At 26.2% G+C, this 21,346-nt stretch overlaps 1 protein-coding gene and 2 long non-coding RNA genes across 3 annotated transcripts; 1 reads left to right on the top strand and 2 right to left on the bottom strand.

The window, feature by feature from the left end:
- Positions 1-2,296: 2,296 nt before the first annotated feature.
- Positions 2,297-10,138, bottom strand: LOC136084805 (uncharacterized). The gene is made up of 4 exons (XR_010640860.1): positions 10,043-10,138; positions 5,811-5,878; positions 2,700-5,409; positions 2,297-2,617 (listed from the first exon to the last, which is right to left on the bottom strand). It is a non-coding gene; the product is annotated as an uncharacterized LOC136084805 (long non-coding RNA).
- Positions 6,401-8,128, top strand: LOC136084806 (uncharacterized). The gene is made up of 3 exons (XR_010640861.1): positions 6,401-6,539; positions 6,733-6,836; positions 7,730-8,128. It is a non-coding gene; the product is annotated as an uncharacterized LOC136084806 (long non-coding RNA).
- A 9,007-nt stretch (positions 10,139-19,145) lies between the features above and the next one.
- Positions 19,146-20,955, bottom strand: LOC101241549 (trehalose-6-phosphate hydrolase). The gene is made up of 3 exons (XM_065805810.1): positions 20,095-20,955; positions 19,575-19,946; positions 19,146-19,454 (listed from the first exon to the last, which is right to left on the bottom strand). Exons 1-3 carry the CDS (start codon positions 20,906-20,908, stop codon positions 19,186-19,188), a joined length of 1,455 nt encoding a protein of 484 aa, XP_065661882.1. The 5' UTR covers positions 20,909-20,955; the 3' UTR covers positions 19,146-19,185.
- Between the last annotated feature and the right edge of the window lie 391 nt (positions 20,956-21,346).

The raw sequence follows: 21,346 nt of genomic DNA, 5'->3' as shown, positions 1-21,346 counted from the left end.
GATTTTTTGTGGAAAACTGTAACGGGTGATAAAAAGTGGGTTTATTATGACAATCCTTCCAACAAAAAATAGTGGTTAAGCCCTAGTCAATCAGCATTTGCCTCACATAAACTCGATATTCATCGAAAAAAGGTAATGCTTAGCGTATGTTGGGATATGAAAGGTATAATATACTATGAACTGCTGAAACCGAAGCAAACTATTAATGGTGCACGCTACAATTGGCAACAATTGAGACGTTTGAATATTAGAAAAAAGGTCCGGACCGGGTCATGGAAACCGTAAAGTCATATTGCTGCACGACAATGCTCGGCCCCATGTTGCTATGAGAACCAAGGAAACTATTTTAGAACTAGGCTGGGAAGTCCTGCCGCATCCAGCGTATTCACCATACATGGCACCATCAGATTACCATTTGTTTCGTTCAATGGAACATTTTTTACGGGATAAATTATTCAAAGAAAATCAAGATTTACAAAATCAGCTAGATGCCTATTTCGAAGCAAAGCACCAGTCTTTCTACAGAGATGGAATTCATTTTTATAATAAATGAATAAAGCAAAAATGAATATACTGCCTAGCGACGTATCAAGGAATTTGTGTAGGCCAGTGCGTAGCTAGAAGGTCTGCCCCCCCTAACCTAATAGGGCCCGAAGATCTCCAAAACCTTTAATTAGGCACGGTTGATTACGAGCGTTATGGTGCGCATATGGCAGAAGTTTTTAAAAATATCAGAGATTTTAAATTGGCTGCGGCTCTTAGCTACATAATCTTTTTTTATATGGCAACTGTTTTTTTAATTTATTTTTGTAAAAATTTATGTTGCAACCATATTATTGACTTGACTCAATAATAAATGTCTTGTTTTTATTAGTAAATGAATAAAATTGAGGATATAAGTGAGCGAACAATCCAAAATGTGGACTGTACATAAGTTTTTTTTAATTTAATAACATGGCATGTTATGCATAAGCATGTTTTACATAAGCATAATACAAGGTGTTTTACATAAGCATGTTACATGCTTATGTAAAGCATGTATATTTCTGGTAAATATATTGCTTTTGATGTTGTTGTTGTTGTTGTTTTAATGTTGAGTGATTTTTTTATTTTTTTGAAATAAACTTTGAGAATTTTTAACTGCACAAATTAAAAGTTTTTTTTTCGTTATTATTATTATTTTCTTTATACTTGACTATTTTTTAGTTGTTGTTAAATTTAATTTTGTTGTAAAAATGTATTTTAAAATTAGGTGTATAAAAATGTAATAAAAAACAAAAGAGCTTTCTGTTTATACGGTTAGTTTTTGATGACTATTGTTATTCTTTTGATTTAGGAATACTTTTTAAGCTCTTTTTTTGGAGAAAGAATCAATATATGGTAATAATTTATTAAAATCATTATGAATGGATTCGCCTCCTTGTTTGTTTGTAAATAATTTATTAAACTCATTGTTGAATGGATTCGCCTCCTTGCCTTGTTGCTTGTACCTTGTTTATATTAATATATATATATATATATATATATATATATATATATATATATATATATATATATATATATATATATATATATATATATATATATATATATATATATATATATATATAGGTACGTGACATGAAATTTTTAAAGTAATCAAACACTAGATTGTTATATATCATTGGAAAGGTTTTTAATTCAGTATTTTAAAGGTGAAAAAATTATCAAAATTGAACAATTCTACAAAAAGTTATGGCGTTTTGAGTGCCGAATTTTTGATATATGGACTTCTTGAAGAAACTGTGATCAAATTTGAGGTTTTTTTTAACTTAAAACGTCATAACTTGGTCAATTCTTATTGAAATACATACAACTTGGTATCAAAAGATAGGTCTAACAAAGGGCAATATATATATACAAAGGGTGTACAATGGGTGCTAGAGGGGCGTCTACAAAACTCTTTATTATATTGAAAAATGTAGATTTTTTAAAAGAAAATACTATTATTTAATTGAAATTCATAATTTTTATTTGTATTTTTTAATATATTCTAACAGGGTACCATCAAATATGATTTGGACACTTTAGGTTGATAGGCTAGAAGTCCTTTTGGCTTCGGGCGCACCCTCTGACCCAATATCAAGATTATTACTCTGTATCCTCATATAAAAATGAATGCAATTTAGTATCAAAAGAAAGAAAGGTTTTAGGGATAAATGCGTGAAAAGGATGCATTCGGAAGCTCTACACCTCTCACACCTTGGGTAGGGTGGGTTAAAACTTAAATATTATTTTTTTGTAATAATAAATAGTATTTATATAAAACACAAATTTTTCATAAAAAAATCAAACTCAACTATATACAAAAATTAATATACAAAAAGATTATATACAAGTATCAACTTAATAAATATATACATACACACTATACATACACCTATCAAGAAGTGTATATAGATTCAGCTAAGTGAATCTATTTAAACTTATTAATAAGTATATTTATAGTTGTTAATAACTACATTCCTGAATCCTCTGCCACCCCTCTTCCATCATCAGGCCCATATGCGGAAGGCCCTTTTTGATTTAGCCCTAGGGTGGCTTTGGCGCCAAACCAAGAAATCACTCATAGACAAGTCTATATTTAAAACAAAAATATTAAATGAGTGTTTGAAAAATTAAAATGAAAAACAAAAATTAAAACACAGTAAAAAACTTACCAAGGAGGTCTTGGTTTTCACTCTGGGTGCAAGATGGCAGTGATGACGTGGATGAAGCTGGTAAATTTAATTTTTAAAATTTTTAATATGAAATAAGTTTAATAAAAATTATAAAAAATAGTGTTCAATTAGAAAACCATTTAAAAAAACAAATTTACAACATCATTAAGATATATCTACCAAGTTCCTCCCTTTTGCGCCTCTTACCTCCTTTAGTGTCTAGAGTGTCTTAAGTGTAATAGATATAAAACTTTTCCATTCAAGGCTCAGTAGGGAGTTTTCCAAACAATGCAAACGAGCACATTTCTTTTATTGCAGTTTTATTACAAAATGCCTCTCTTAGAATTGCAAAATTTTACATTTTACTGTTCCAACAGTGAGGAAATGTTTAAGCTCACTGTAATGCTTGATAAAAATGAAACAATTACGAAAAAGAATATGAAGCTAATTTCCATGATATCTAGGAATAATACTTCGTAGTAAATCATTTTCATTAAAAAAATTTACAAATTCTTTTGGATCACCTTTGACATCTATAAACCTCATTTTGTTCATGGCTAAAACAATTTTAACTGCCATTCAATCATTTCGAAATAACTAACAACTCTCATACTCAAGAGAACATTCAAGCGACATGAAACTGCAATTGTGTCAAGACGATGCAAATGGCAGTTCAGCTCATTCAAACTCTTGCCCCAGGTTGCACAAACTTTGCTTATAGTAAGACGGTTGACTGCAACTCTGTCTGACATTGTGTTAGATATATTTTCAATAATCGAGTTATGACATTCATCAAAGCTACTTTGGTAAAAATCTGAATAAACAAATGCCATATAATCAATTGAAGTGCATATATGACTTTCATAATCAAATGCTGTTCCTCCTGGTAACTGATCTAGAGCAAACACAAGACATTTATCTTAAAATGTTAAGTTAATGCTATTAATGTGGACACTTTCTTGTGTTGTAGCATCAAACCCAAGAGTAGGATTATTATTATGCATAGCCCACTCTGCTGCTTGCAAATCTGGAATACTACCAAGTTCACAAGCTCATTGCTCAACAGTACTTTGATGAGGAATACTATTAAAAATAACACCCATATAATACCCTATTTTGCTCATAAAATATGGAATGTTACTTGTTGATTATATTACACAACAGCATATTATAAATTATTATTCTTATTTGTAATAAATAGGTTTTTTCATCTTCTGGCATAATTACATTTCTTTCCTCCTTAATCTAGAGCAAATAATTCTCCATACTAGCAATTACCCTGTTACTTGTAAAAAACAGCAGCATTATGCTTAGTTATGCTTTTCATTTAATTTCAAAGCTTTTTTTTCAGCTTTAAAGCGACGAATCTGTTCACTGTAAATTTATATTTTTGTGTGCGTTTTTTCAGATCTGGTATTTCTGCCCTTGAAGCTTTAATTATTTTTTCTTTTTGTTTAATATTTTGTCTAAGAACACGTAGTTGGTTTGGCATGCTGTTTAATTCAGCTTTTAAAAGTGCCAACTTGTTCCAACATTATTTGTAAGAGTTAGCTTTTTTTGTTTTATAGGGCCTAATTTCTCTCTAAATATATGTTTAGTTACATCTCATTCGCTATAACCTGCAGATGTTGATGTTCAACTATTTAAAGGAGATAAAACATTCATATTGGTATATAAAACATCTGAGAAGCCTGATGATAATACAAACTTGATATATGGCTTAAAAAAGGTTTGTTGCAAAATTCATAAAAACACTAACTATCCTCAGCCCTGCTATAACTTCTAGACCAATTCAATGATTTATTTATGAGACTTCTAAACTGATTTTTACATGTTTCTATCTTAAAATGTCTAGTGACTTGTTGAGATGTTTTGAGAAACGAATCACTATTTTTTGTAAATAATAAAAAAATATTTCCATTTCTACAAACTGTATTACACTCTGTATTAGAGTCAATGCCTATTTGCGACAATTCAAAATTAGCAGTTAAATACTTTTTGCATTCACTATAAAACAAACTTTGTTTTTGGCCCCATGATAGCAGAAAAAAAGTTTAATTTTTATAAATAAAATATAATATATTTAAATAATGGTAAATATAATGACATTAAAATCCTCCTCACTGCAAGTGTATCACATTATTAAAGTTTAAAAAGTTATCTAACTAGAGTATAATGTTATAGGTGTCTGAGTATGCTTTTTTTTTTCATGAAATTTGGCAGGTAGTAAGAAAAAAGGTTATTAAAGGTGAGAGAATATATTAGAAAAATGAACCAGCATTCCTTCGATATATACTTCATGTCCAAACAACAACAAAATTTTACCTAATTGGAGTAGAGTTTTAAAGTGTCTGAGTATGCTTTTTTTTCAATGAAATTTGTCAGGTAGTAAGAAAAAAGGTTATTAAAGGTGAGAGAACATATAAGAAAAATGAACCAGCATTCCTTTGATATATACTTGATGTCAAAAAAACAAGCATATTTTTAACAACAATAAGTTCATAATAAATAAAATTTTAACTCAAAGAAATCCATGCAAAATTAAAGTTCCATAATTCTAGTATTAAAAAAATATCTATGTTGATACATATTTCTAAAAAATAACAGAGCAATATAAGTTCATACCATGCAACTTTTCAACTAACTTGAAAAAGCGTGTCACAGAATTTGGCCGAAAAAACGGCTTTGTAAACTCCGGATTTACGCGTACCTAATATATATATATATATATATATATATATATATATATATATATATATGTATATATATATATATATATATATATATATATATATATATATATATATATATATATATATATATATATATATATATATGTATATATATATATATGTATATATATATACATATATATATATACATATATATATATATATATATATATATATATATATATATATATATATATATATATATATATATATATATATATATATATATTTATAATTTAAAAAATCTAAAAACAAGACATTTAAAATAATATGCCTTCAAGAATATTGTAATGAATTCTATCCAAAATTATCAAATTGCGCGCTCTTGTACATAATTTAAATTTTCTATTTGTCTGAAGTCATACGCAAATTACCATACCTCTCTCAATCTGTAATTTCTTTACTTCTATAAAAAGTTCTCGTTGTTATCTTCCATCTTTTAGTAACCTTAAATTATATATCCTAAATCATTGTTCAGTTAGTGCGACCATAAATCACAAACTAATGCATAAAATCATAGAATAATTTACCATATTCTATTCATGGAATAATTTTTTTTTAATATACAATTTAAATCACTAAACTATATTAAAACTTGTCTTTATGCCTTTTTTCAGAGAGATGTTGTTTGTAAAATGTTGGGCTCATTGTGGGTTATTATTATTATTGCTTTTGGTATGATTATATGTAATATAAAATTATTGCTATTTTAATATTGTTATTGCTAATTTTTTTTAGATTAGTACTATTATTATTTCTAAATATCCATGAAATGCATGTGTATGTTTTATACACACACATGATATATGCGTGTGTTTTCTTTTTAGCAATTGCAAGTTTCCAAGTATATGCAATGTAAAATAAGTAAAAAAAACATTACTTTTCAATTAGTAAATTTAATATTAATAATTAATTTTGTTTGTTTTTTACACTCTTTTATCTTTATTTTTATAACATGATCTAATTAAATGCTCCAGAACAAAGTTATTAGAAATTGGATGCTAAATTTACTCAAAAAAGGACCTGGGTAAATAAATGTTCAGTTGACAGAGTTGATAGAATTGCAACAGTTTTAGAAAAATACCCATGTTTCTCTAATGTGACAGTGGTAAGATTATTTTTTTTTTTTTCATTGTTGATTTTATATTTTTATTGAAAAAATCTAACAGTGTTTCAAAATCACAAATCCTTTCTAAAGTGAGTAGTTATTTTTTTAAAACTCCAATGTCCTAATGGGTTATTCTATAATTATCCTCTGCTTTTTAAAATTGTTTGTATGCTTTTTTTTTATTATTGTTTAGTTCAGATTGTTGGCGAGATAGCTTAAGTGTTAAATTTCTGTCACAGTTGACTTAGCGAGAGTAAGCTTGGCTTAAGAAATTGACACACATTCTGGAATACTCAAGTTAGTAGTTAATAAGGAAATTAAGAAATTTTCAGAAATAAGAAAACTAAAGTGGGCAACTGCCGACCTTAAACTGTTGCAGGTCGACCTTAAACTGTTGCAGGTCAACATCAGATTACAATTGGCAAACATAAAACCATTTTCACAAAGGTTTCATATATGATATATATATATATATATATATATATATATATATATATATATATATATATATATATATATATATATATATATATATATACATACATATATATATACATATATATATACATATATATACACATATATATATATATATATTATATATCAGCCCTCGGAATTAGGCTCAGCATTTGGCAGTGTCGACCTAACTGCCAACCTAAAAGGGTTGAGGGCCTTTGTATTAAATTTTTTTTGCCGACCTCAAAAAGATTGAGGTCTGCAAAATATTGCTGACCTCATTTTTCCTAATTCCGAGGGTTGATATATCTACTATAGCATATTTATGTAAGCATTTGCTCACTTTTGTTGCTTATCTAAATCGATATGGCTTTTTTGGGGGAAAAAAAGAAAAAAACGAAGAATAAAAAATGAAAAGATTGCTGCCCCATGCCAAACCCTCAGTTTATGTAGCAGCATTCCACTGCTAGTCAGACTATTTGTCAGTCGATGTATGTACTGAGGTACTGAGACATCATACCCAAATAGGCAGGCTATTTGGGTATGATGTCTCACTGCTTACCTAAATCAGCATGTATATATATATATATATATATATATATATATATATATATATATATATATATATATATATATATATATATATATATCAAGGTAAGGATTTCTAAAATTTTAACATATGAAGAGATGTTAATGTTAAATTTTAGATTTGAGTTTGTTAAATTTATTTTCAGATAAAATAAATCCTTGTCATAACAGACGATGGAGACGAGGCAATCGTTATGCATGGCAAAAAAATTATTTTACGAAGTATTTCCTTTTCTGACGCCTTGATTGGACTTATTGGAATACACTATGTAATGGACATGGATTATGACGCCCATGTCATGACGGCATACACAATTTACATTATATTTTACACTTACATTATGTTTTATTTAAAGATAAAAGCTTAACAGAAACTCGTTTGAGTCAGATGAGTAGCCTATGGGAGGAGTATTGCCGCTACAAGCATTACCAATAACTGGACATTCCAAAGAACAACAAGTTTTATTTCAACGATGAGATTTGTTTAAATGTATAAATACTTTTTGAATATTCTTACTTTATATCATCCTAATTTCAAAATGTTTCATTTTTTCCATAGAAAAAATACTCTTGTAATATTGTTTTACCGTTCAAGGAAAATATTATTGAAACAAGATAATAGAATCTTATTTTAGGCAAAAATGTCCTTGAAATAAGAAAAAATTCTTATTGATAAAAATAAATCTTAAAACAAGAAAAAAACATCTTTATTTGAGCAAAAATATTCTTGAACCAAGAAAAAAAATTCTTATTTTAAGAATATAAATATTTGAAACAAGAAAAAAAATTCTTATTTTAAGAATATAAAAACTTGAAACAAGAAAAAAATTCTTATTTTAAGAATATAAATACTTGAAACAAGAAAAAAAATTCTTATTTTAAGAATATAAAAACTTGAAACAAGAAAAAAAATTCTTATTTTAAGAATATAAATACTTGAAACAAGAAAAAAATTCTTATTTTAAGAATATAAATACTTGAAACAAGAAAAAAAATTCTTATTTTAAGAATATAAATACTTGAAACAAGAAAAAAATTATTATTTTAAGAATATAAATACTTGAAACAAGAAAAAAATTCTTATTTTAAGAATATAAATACTTGAAACAAGAAAAAAAATTCTTATTTTAAGAATATAATAACTTGAAACAAGAAAAAAAATTCTTATTTTAAGAATATAAATACTTGAAACAAGAAAAAAATTCTTATTTTAAGAATATAAATACTTGAAACAAGAAAAAAATTCTTATTTTAAGAATATAAATACTTGAAACAAGAAAAAAAATTCTTATTTTAAGAATATAAAAACTTGAAACAAGAAAAAAAATTCTTATTTTAAGAATATAAATACTTGAAACAAGAAAAAAAATTCTTATTTTAAGAATATAAAAACTTGAAACAAGAAAAAAAATTCTTATTTTAAGAATATAAATACTTGAAACAAGAAAAAAAATCTTATTTTAAGAATATAAAAACTTGAAACAAGAAAAAAAATTCTTATGTTAAGAATATAAATACTTGAAACAAGAAAAAAATTCTTATTTTAAGAATATAAATACTTGAAACAAGAAAAAAAATTCTTATTTTAAGAATATAAATACTTGAAACAAGAAAAAAATTCTTATTTTAAGAATATAAATACTTGAAACAAGAAAAAAATTCTTATTTTAAGAATATAAATACTTGAAACAAGAAAAAAAATTCTTATTTTAAGAATATAAAAACTTGAAACAAGAAAAAAAAATTCTTATTTTAAGGATATAAAAACTTGAAACAAGAAAAAAAATTCTTATTTTAAGAATATAAATACTTGAAACAAGAAAAAAAATTCTTATTTTAAGAATATAAAAACTTGAAACAAGAAAAAAAATTCTTATTTTAAGAATATAAATACTTGAAAAAAGAAAAAAATTCTTATTTTAAGAATATAAAAACTTGAAACAAGAAAAAAAATTCTTATTTTAAGAATATAAATACTTGAAACAAGAAAAAAATTCTTATTTTAAGAATATAAATACTTGAAACAAGAAAAAAAATTCTTATTTTAAGAATATAAATACTTGAAACAAGAAAAAAATTCTTATTTTAAGAATATAAATACTTGAAACAAGAAAAAAATTCTTATTTTAAGAATATAAATACTTGAAACAAGAAAAAAAATTCTTATTTTAAGAATATAAAAACTTGAAACAAGAAAAAAAAATTCTTATTTTAAGGATATAAAAACTTGAAACAAGAAAAAAAATTCTTATTTTAAGAATATAAATACTTGAAACAAGAAAAAAATTCTTATTTTAAGAATATAAATACTTAAAACAAGAAAAAAAATTCTTATTTTAAGAATATAAATACTTGAAACAAGAAAAAAAAATTCTTGTCTTAAGAATAAAAGTTCTTGAAACAAGAAAAAAAAGATATTTAAGAATAAAAATTCTTAAAACAAGAAAAAAAGTTCTTACGTGGCGGACAAGTCTTTTTTTTCTTGTTTTAAGACTTTTTTTGCTTAAAACAAGAATCGTGGATTTTGCTGTGTATTATTGTGAATACAATAAAAACAAAAGTATTTTTTTATTATTTATTTTAAAGCGTCTTGCTGTCAAAAGGGCTGTATTTATGCAATTGTTAAAATCTTACTTTTTTTGTTTTGTCTTTGTAGTGTTATGCATTTTTAACTTAATTTATTACAAATGTTTCCTTTGCAACACTTTGTTTGTAAATTTGACTTGTAATTTTAAGTCTGACTTACGTAACAAAGTGCACTTACAAAAAAGTAATAAAATGTTCTTATCACTTCATCAATATAATTTTGGCAAAGATTAGCATTCCATTACTTGATTCTTTTCTTTTCAACAAGTAGGGTACCACAGGGATCTATCCTGGGACCCCCAATTGTTTGTTTTATTCATAAATGGCCTTAATGTCTTACGTAAGCAAAAATTATAAGCAGACAATGCCGTCATGTACTATAGTTATAAACATCTAAAGACTATTCAAGAGGGTCTAATATCGGAATTAAACAGTATAGCAAAGTACTTTAATAATAATGAACTAATAATAAATCTGAATGTGGGAAAAACGGAAGCAATGCTATTTGGATCCGCAAAAAAATGTAACAAGAATGTACTTTGTTTAAGTTACAAACAAGAAATAACTAACTTTGTAAAATCATATAAATACCTTGGATGTAAATTGATTCCAACGTTTTCTTTAAGGATAATTATAGAAAAGCGTGCGGTTGTTTAAAATTGCTGAGTAAATTAAAGATCTTCCTTCCTGCAAAGGCAACTCTTCAGATTTATCAATAAATGAATGCTTCAATATTGATATACAATTCCGACATCAATCTTAATTTTACAGCAACAAACACAGCCAAACTAAGTTCATTTGACAGAGGAGCATAAGATATAATTGGTAGCTATCACAAGGAAATTGAGAAAATCATCAAATAGACTCGTGCTTATTTGTAAAAAAGTGTTTAAATTTTACTAATCACTTCGAAACCAGTAAACATAAGAAATGTTACAGACAAGGAATATTGTTGAGATTTCCGAAAGTAAGACTCGAAATGACAACTCTTTTTACTTTGCAGGAGCAAAACTTTTTAACGAAACAAAAACGAGTTTTTTAACTTTTTAACGAATTACCTTCGGACATTAGAAATACACCAGAACTAACATTATTTAAAAAATAAAATAAACAAACACTTTGGCTGAAATTGAAAAACTGTATTTTCATAACAAAGGGGCCTGGTGTGCCGTTCTTTGTCAATAGTTTGTAAATTTTTTGACCACGAATAAACCAAACCAACACTTTTTTTTAAAGCAGCAATGACGTAAACATGACGTAAACTTTACTAATTTTAATACTTTTTATATTTTTTGTTATTTTCGGATAATTATAATTTCTGTTTTAAGTTATAGTTTTTAAACAGGACACAGTTTTTATAACTGAAAGTGTATATCCTGTACAAATCATTTTAATAATAATAGTAACTCTTGACAAGCAGATAATGTAAAATAGTTTTAATGTTGCCTAAGGTTAGATCTACATTTCTAGATTCTTTCCATTTCTTAAGAAGGATTTTTGTTTAAGTTACTATATAAAGTTAAAGAAAGAAAAAAAGTAGAAATCAATTTAAAATTTATTTTTTTTGAAATTCAAATTATTTTATAAAACATGTTTTAATTTTAAATTCAAATTATTTCATAAAACATGTTTCTTAATAAAATAAATTCATGTAAAATTAGTACTTTTTGGTTATAATAGATTATTAAGGTCTATAGCAACGCCATAGCAACGTCTAACTTGAAGCTTCCAAACAACAATAACTTGTTTTTATAGCACAATCTTGTGTATTTTATGATTCATGTTTATTTTATTCATGTTTAAATCTATAACTTGGACTACTTATGTGAAGATTCGACTAATGCATTGTGCTTGTATGTTAAAAGTTATTTTAATTTTCTTAAAATTCTTTTCTCGTAGATAAAATATTCTTTTTTTGTAGATGAATTACTAAATCTATTTCTTGATGTAAAAGAGGAAAATTTCTTGTCAACGCCTAAAACAATGAAATCAACATTTATGTCAGTAACATAAGTTTCTTGTCTTTGATACTGACATAAACACTGACACAAAAGTGACATAAGGAAAAAGTCAGAAAGACACAAATTTTGCCCACGAACTAAAATTAATTGGCTTTTGTGGAAGAGTAATTAAATAACAGGTGAAACAAGATTCAAAACTAAATAAGACTTATCATTAGCAATTAAATCAGCACTTGCCTATATTTAAATGTTGACAAGTTAAACCTTACTGTTTTAAATGTTTCAGTTAAACTCAAAATACAATCAAAGTGAGAATGACTTAATTTGGAAGAGATGTCCTAAACATTTTTTATATTTAATTATATTTATGCAGAAAGTATGTTTATGCAGGCATTATATTGACTTCGAAAATTGGAATGCAACAAAAATCAAAAATGAATCAAAAATCAAGTGCTAATGGTAAATTAAAAAAAAAACTCCTTAGAGCCATCAAAAAAAGTTATAAAAATTTTGAAAAATAAATGGAAAAGGGTTATAATAGTGAAGAATTTTAATTGGCTCATACTTCCTTTCATAATATAACAAACATTTAGTTAGTTTTTTGGGTGTTTTTTTTCTTTTCAAAACGTCATTTTTAACAAATGTGTTAATTTTAAAACATAGTATTTTTAGTTTGGGACCATTTGTTGACATGAAATTTTTAAGTTTTTATTTATTTGACATAATGAACCAGAACTACAAATAAATATGGTGTCAATATATGTTCAAATAAATATGGTGACAAACTATTTCTTGCCTTTTTTGATTATATTTTCATAAATTTATAGAAAATTACTTTTAAAATGTTCTATGCGCCTTCAATGCATTATTCTGGTTCCATATCTTTTCAGGAATATAATGTGAAAGTTTCATAACTATCTTGTTTTAAAATTTAAACACTTTTGTGCAGTTTGTATGGAATAAGTTTGGCAAACAAAATTTTTTATTAAAAAAAAAATATTAGCACACTTCTTTCCACAATAGTATGAAAGACAGGTTTTAAAATGATAAAATTTCTACACCAACTTTCAGTGTAGTTCATTTCATTAGCCCGGTACTTACTATTATTACGATCCTCACAAAATGTCTGGGAAGTTATTGTTTTAACCATTTTAAAAAAGTTTATTGATTATTAAAAAAACAAACAATTCAAGTCATAACACCATAACATTATTCTTGGAATTGTATTTACAAGTATGAAATTACATTTCTTTAATTTTATGACATAAAATTAGTTAGCTAAACAATTGAATAAGCTTTCTTTTTAATAAGTTCAGGAATGGATTAAGTTTGCTTATTTTAATTATTTTATATAAGATAAAATTAGATTTACATAAAATTAAGTATTTTTTCCATTTAGCAGTTATATTGCTGATTCTACCTTATTTAAGAATGTATATCATAGGTATTTAAATCAAAGTGTTTCAAATTCAAATCCTAAATTAGCTCGTTTTAAAACTATTTTGTTAAAATTTATTTTTATTGAACTTTTATTCAAAAAACTTTAAAACTCTGTTACAAATAAATGTAGAAACAACTTATATATATTTAAAAAATACAAATTTCACCTTTGTAAATTAAAATTTACAATTAAAACTATTTTCAAGTCAATTTAGTTTATACAGAAATATTTATTTTAGAGGTAAATTTTCTCATTGAAGTGTAAATTTATTTTGAGATTATCATACCACAAAAAATTTTTAATTGCATGGTGAAAAAAAAAAAAATTAATTAATTTTTGGATTATTTAAAGAAAGAAATTTTGCTTTTATTTGGTAAATTTTTTACCGGTGTAACTTGCATTTACATTGCTAGTCAATTGGAATATGGTGCTATGATGATGGCTACTTTTCTTCAGTTGGACATAACGGCGATTTTACAGGGGTTGAGGTGTGTAGTTAACCCCCCACCCCAAAGAAGGTGATTTTCGGGTTTTTTTTGCGAATTTAGTCGGCTAGTCGGGTATTTGACACAATTCAGTTGGGTTAAATTTAAGTTTTGAAGACCTTTTTTTTTAAAGATCAGTCGGTACTTTTTATTATCCCCCCCCCCCCCCCCCCCCCCTAAATAATTCTCCTAAATAATTTTTAACTATAATTATTAATTTACTTGAAACACTGGTTTTAATTGACATTAGCATAAAAGCATCAAAGTATATAGGTTTTGCAGTCAATTGGTAATGTAAAATATGATTTGTTTATAATCTCTAATAGGCTACTTTGACAGCAATCTAATTAGCTTAGATCATCCAGACCATTTTTTAAAAATCCGGAAAATTTTTTAAGTAGAATATCCGGAAAAAATCCGGAATATATTTTCCTCTTAATTTTGCTTTTAGCTGAGTTGTTTCTAACTTATTTTTCAAACTTACTTTAATTTTGTATAAATGCTGAGTGAAAAAGTTTAAAAAAAGAAATACATTACAAAAATACGTACCTAAACTGGTGTGTATGGAAAACGTTTTGCATATCCGCATAAAAATATCCGGATTTCCGGAAATAGGGTAGGGTGGGGTAATGTGGGTCTACGGGGTAATCTGGGTCTAATTCATATTTATCTGTTATATTGATAATGGCTTTAGGTATAAAGTTGAAATTTTTACCACATTGTTATAGCATATTAGGCTAATTAATTTTAAAATATAACCTAGCTATGCTGTTAGAAACGGCACTTTTTTAGCTAAAATGCTAGATACATAAACAAAGTCATTTTTTTCTCCGTTTTTAAACTTCAGAGAAAATATATTCAAATAAGGCATAAACGTATGAAAAATGGTTATTTTCAAAGTAAAGTTACTATATTTTAAGGAAAGTATACCTGTAAGACACTAACGCACATGGTTTGTTTAAAATTTGAAATATAATCAGGTGGGGTAAAGTGGGTCTATGTATGTAAAATATTATGATATGTAATTATATTATCGAAGTTGTTGTTAGTAACATTATAAACTTATTAGTTTCATCAGACCTAACTATTTTTGTGTTAATAATTCTTTAGAACTATTAAACACTTATGTTTGAAGTTTATGTCTTTGAAGTTTATATTAAGAAACATGTGTATTTATTTGTATAAAACAATACCTAGGTCAAATAAAATATTATATAAGACCTATATGGCGTTAAAATATTTTTTTGGTGATATTTTATGATTTATGGTAATTTATTTCACTAAAAGTTTAACAGATTTTTCATAAATATTACTTTAGAAAGTATTTAAAAAATGCCAAGATGTTATAATAAAAAAATAAAACCCAAGTACAATGCTGATAGCTTGGAAAGAACAATTGTGTTAGTATGTGAGAAAAAAAATACTATTTATCATGCTGCTAAAGAATGTTCTGTTCCTAAAGAAACATTGAGACGAAGAATAAAACAACAAGAATTTAATGCAAACAAACGTGAAGGTCGAAAAAATGTGCTGAGTGATAATGATGAAACTATGATTGTAGCTGCAGCGCAGTCAAAGATATGGTCTTCCATTAGATTCTCTTGACATTTGTAATTTAGTTGCTCAATTTTGCACAACAATGAGGATGAAAACTCCTTTTAAAAATGGAATTCCTGGAAAAGATTGGATAATTTCTTTTAAGAAGCGTCATATTGATAAACTTCGATTACGCAAACCTGAAATACTTACATTTTCAAGAGCTAAAAGTTTAACACATGAAGTTGTAGATAAATTTTTTACTATTTTATCTGATGTGATTCATAATAATAACATTGTACCAAGTAGTATATACAATCTTGACGAGACTGGGCTTTCCACAAATCACTTAACGAAGAGAGTATTTGTACATCCAAAAAGCAAAGATGCTCATGAACTGGCTGGTTCTTCTGGTAAAGCTATGTACTCTGAGCTGTTCTGCGTGTTTGCAGATGGAAGATATCTTCCACCATTTGTTGTTTTTAAGGGAGAAGGCTATCTGTATTCTAAATGGATAGAAAATGGACCACCAAGATGTGCTTTTGGGGCAACAGCAAGTGGATGGATGCAAGACTTCCTATTTGAAAACTGGTATTTTACTTGAATTTTATAATTTTCATTTTTTTATTTTCATTTTTTTTTCTTTCCTTTTTTTTATTAATGTATTTACACTAAATAGCCTTTGTTGTTCTTGAAGGCGGTACAAATAATTCAATAGAAGTAAATACATTCTTCGTTTAGGTTTGTCGAACACTTCATACCATTTGTTGACCAAGATCAAAAACCAATACTCCTGCTTCATGACAGTCACGGAAGTTATTTAACATCTGGTACCATAAAAGCGGCCATGGAAAACCATATCCATATTATTTATCTTCCGCTAAACTGCTCACACGCATTACAACCATTAAATGTGTCTGTCTTTGGACCATTAAAGATTAAGTGGAGAAAAATTTTAAAACGGTTTGCAAGAGAAACACAAAAAAAAAAATATTGATAAGGCTGCTTTCACAGGATTATTAAAACAATTGTGGCCGAGACTCTCCAGCAAATGTTATTGCAAGATTTTATGGTACAGTTATCTCACCATTAAATAAAGAAAAAATGAGAAGAAAGATAACAGGTATTGACTTTTTCAATCAATCACCTGAACGTCATAGCCCTAAATCTCCAAGAATACAAACACCAAGATCTGGTATGCAAGAAGCTTTAAGGTCAATCATATGTCCTAATGTATCTGCAGAAACAGCAGCAATAATTGAACACCAAAAACAAAAAAGGAAGAGAGTACAAGCAAAATGTGAGGAACTCCTTACAAATGAGAAAGTCAAACGAGGTTACTTGAGGAACAAAAAGTCAGAGAAGAAAAAAACAAAGTTAAAAAAAAATGTACAAAAAAAACTATTACCTTTACTGAAGTATCAAAGAAATACCCAAAAAGATCCAAGAAGTGCCCAAAATAGCAGGAATGTTACCATAAAAGTGCAATCATCAAAAAAATAGTTATTTTTTATAAAACTTTATTAAAACATGATTTCTGTTTTAAATCACCATTTTTTTACTTTTATTTGACCGAGTTTTTAATTTTTATTGTTGTGCTGTGTATGTATGCACTTTCTTTTTCAATAAAAATAACTTAAAACTTCTTTTTAAAATAAAACCTTGTATGTATACTATAAAAAAGGTGCGTACATATAGAATATATGTCAGATTTTTCATAAGCAGCAGTATTTTAAACCAGAACTACCAATATTTTATGTAGACCCACATTACCCCACTACGTGGGGTAATGTGGGTCTATATAGGCATCTTTGAATAAAGGCTCCCCAGACTTATTGATAGTATTTTAAGTAATAGTTTTTTGTTAAATTTATATAGTAGGATGTCCAATTATGATTTTAAGACATCTTTTGTCAGAAAGCCGATACCTAAACATTGTTTTTTTATAACTCAAAGTCAGAAATAGGTAAAAATAGGCGCAGATTTCCCCATCTTACCCTATCTAGGAAAATTCCTGAATTAGAGTTTATTACTTGTATACATACAAATGTTTATCAGTTTGATTAAAAGAAATATTGAAAGTAAATAAAGAGCTTCAACATTAAAAAACCTTATTTAAATCTGCCAGCATATGAAGATTTTTCCAGCGGCCTAGGGCTAGGGATAGTCAAGCCAATTTCTAAACTTTATGAGCTCCAGGGAATTAGACCATATAACATACCAAATACAACTTACCAAACTTTTTTTCAAAAAATATATTAAATTATCTTATGTATAGCGCTAAATAACAATAAAAAAACTGTTAACATTTACTTCAAAACTTTATACCAAAAAAAAAAAAAAAAAAAATTCTTCATTTAAAATATTTTATTTGTGAAGAACTTTATTTTAGAATTTTACAACGAATGTTTTTCAGAAATAAAATAGATATCGCAAAAAATTTAAAAAAATTTCAAATGCTCTTTTTTAAACCTTTATTTAAAAACTCTGATTAACTTAAAAATAATAAAACCCCATAAATTTCTTTTTTTATTAAAAAAACTCTTCAAGATCAACTATTCTAAATATTTCATTTAAAAATGCAGAAACAGTATTTTATTTGAAAAAGTCTTTACAAAGACTACATTTCATCGGATAAGAGTGTTTTCTAAATACTTTTCATTGATAAATCAACATATATTTTAACTTGATTTGTTTTTTAAGAATTTTTTTTTAACTACTATTTCTATTTTGTTGTTGTTTTATTCAACCTGAAAAGTTCATTTAAGTTATACACTCTATATCGGTTATACATTACAAATATATATTTATAAATACAATTTTATATATACAATATATACATACGATATATATATGATATATATATGATATAAATTTATATATATATATATATATATATATATATATATAAATATATATATATATATATATATATATATATATATATATATATATAAATATATATATATATATAAATATATATATATATATATATATATATATATATATATATACACACACACACATATATATACATATATTACGTCGTTATAATTATCTTATTCTATCTCCACTTTTTTTAAAAATTGAGCTATTGATAATGTTATGCACCTCAGAATAATATTTTTCTACTGTATTGAAACCTAAGTTTTAAATAAAAAAGTTGCCGAGAAAACATAAGTTATAAAAATGTATTGATATGCTCAAAAATGTATTGATATCGATGTCTCCTTAAGTTTTTATTTGTTAAATCGTTTTGTCTCAAAACTCAAAAACGTGGAAATAAAACAAGATAATTCTAACGTTGCGATATTATATGTATATATAAGTACGTGCATATGCATATATATATATATATATATATATATATATATATATATATATATATATATATATATATATATATATATATATGTATGTAAATATGTGTGTGTGTGTGTGTGTATATATATATATATATATATATATATATATATATATATATATATATATATATATATATATATATATATATATATATATATATGTATATACACACACACATATATATGTATGTATTAACATAAATATTTCTATTATATACGGAACTTAAATTAAACATCTAGGATAAGCAAATTAAATGGTTCTACAAATGGTTCTTTTGTTTTTTCAGATAGCGAAAAATTAGAAGAGCTGCTTGAAGAATACAAAACCGTGGAATGATAAGACAGTGCTGAAGAAACTTTCCCAAAGTTGACAACAACACGAATCTTATTTTTGTACATTATTTCCATTGTTACAGATGAAGACGTGCAATTAATCGTTGGAAGCGTTTGAAATTCATGTCTTAACGTTCGAAGTTCAATAAGTTTAAGAATTTTATCTGAAATTAGATGTTAACAGATAAACATTTGATTGGCTAAATTAGATGTTAACAGATAAATAAGCATTTAATTGGCTAAATAAAAAAACTAGACAAATTTAATGAAACCTAAATAATTACCGTCTAATTGATGGGTTTTTTCTTTGTTATAAACCAAAACTTTATTCGGCAAAACTAATGAAAACAGAACTTTAAGTCGAGTTAACTCAGGGTTGGAATGAGTAAGATTCTCGTAATCCAGGAAACTATTTACCCATCCTATACTAAATTTATTGAAACCAGTCACCATTTCTTTAATCATACGACTCAAGCTTATAATATCGACGGGAATCACTAATTGCGCTATTATGTCCGGAACAAAAAGATCAGCTATTTGATCGGTTGTGTTTTTCAAAAAGAAATCGGCAGTAGAAGCCAACCATACCATCCCTAATTTTTCCTTGTTTACATGTTTGTATATGTTTTTTAAAACATTGAGTGATGTATCTTGATCTATAAAATATATAAATAAAGAAATAACAAAACAAAAAAGTTGCAACAATGACTTACGCGGGTATGCATGCCATAATTATTTTAGTAACAACATGGAAACTTTGTATTTAAATGGATGATGTATATGCTATATAAAAACCGTTATTACCTTTGTCAAATATGTCAGTATAACTATTGTTACGGAATTTATTGTCAACCGTTATTCGAGAAACATGTTTAAACAAAAATCCACTCGCTCCTAAATTTTTCCATTCGGTTAGCTTTTCTAAGAGAGCTTTTGTTACATTATCATTGTGATAATTCAGCATTGGACTATCTTGTCCGAAGTATGAATAATAAAAAATATTGTTGATTTCGTACCATGCTGAGTCATTATTTCTATTTCTCCAATCAGTAATTTCCTCTGGTTTTTTGACTATAAACCAACTTTCTTTTTCGTCAGCCGTTGAATTAATGAAATGTTTAAACCAATGACTTTCTAATGACACCGTGCAAGGATTAAAAGATAGCACAACAGCCATACTTTTATTGTATGCTTCCTGGAAAAACTTTTTAAAGTCATCCTCAGACCCTAATATTTGATCTACGCCAAAATCTCGATTATTAACAACATCGTTTAACACTAAAGTAGAAATATTTAACGAACGGAAATAATCTAAATTAACCCCTTTAATATCCCCAACGCCATCGTTGTTTGAATCATTGTACGATTTTACGTCAATAATGTATGTAACATTGTTCGGATAACGAGATGAATCGGATTTTTTACTGCAGCTACGTGTAGCAATTAAATAAATTGATAGACCCAACAGAGCAAGTAAAACAGCAAAAAATACAACAAGGCAAAATATTCTGCAACCGCGGCATGATTTGAGCTCTTCTTTTGTTGGCTTTCGAAGTTCAATGCTTGTGATACTTCTTATGTCGTTTGTATCTACCGCTAAATTCTTTTGTTTAGACATTTCTTTTTTAACACAGACTAAAATAGGAACAAAAATTCTAATAAACAGATTGATTTATTTGTAAAACATAACGCCTTACTAATAAAAACAAAATATTAGGAAAGTATTTTTGAAAAAAAAAGTATAAAATAAAAAATTGATAAAAAAAAAATTTGAAATTTGAAAGTAAAAAGAAAGTAGAAGAAATTTTTTTTTGCCCACATTTTATCATTTATAAAAGATAAAGCTCATTTATGCAAAAGTTATAAACAAAAACTTTTTCTTGAAATGACCTTTATAAGCACGCTGTACTTTACCTACTGACAAATTAAAAAAAAAAAAAAATTTAAACTATTTTGCAGAAAGCATATTTAAATTTCTTTATTTTAAAGACATGTACAAAATATATTAAATTTAAAAGATTTCATGACATCATTTTTTTAATAAAGAAATTATATG

This window comes from Hydra vulgaris, chromosome 09 (assembly GCF_038396675.1).
Source record: "Hydra vulgaris chromosome 09, alternate assembly HydraT2T_AEP".
Classification (NCBI taxonomy): Eukaryota; Metazoa; Cnidaria; class Hydrozoa; order Anthoathecata; family Hydridae; genus Hydra; species Hydra vulgaris.
Note: the sequence above shows the minus strand (reverse complement) of the source record. Positions and strands in the feature narration are given on the sequence as shown.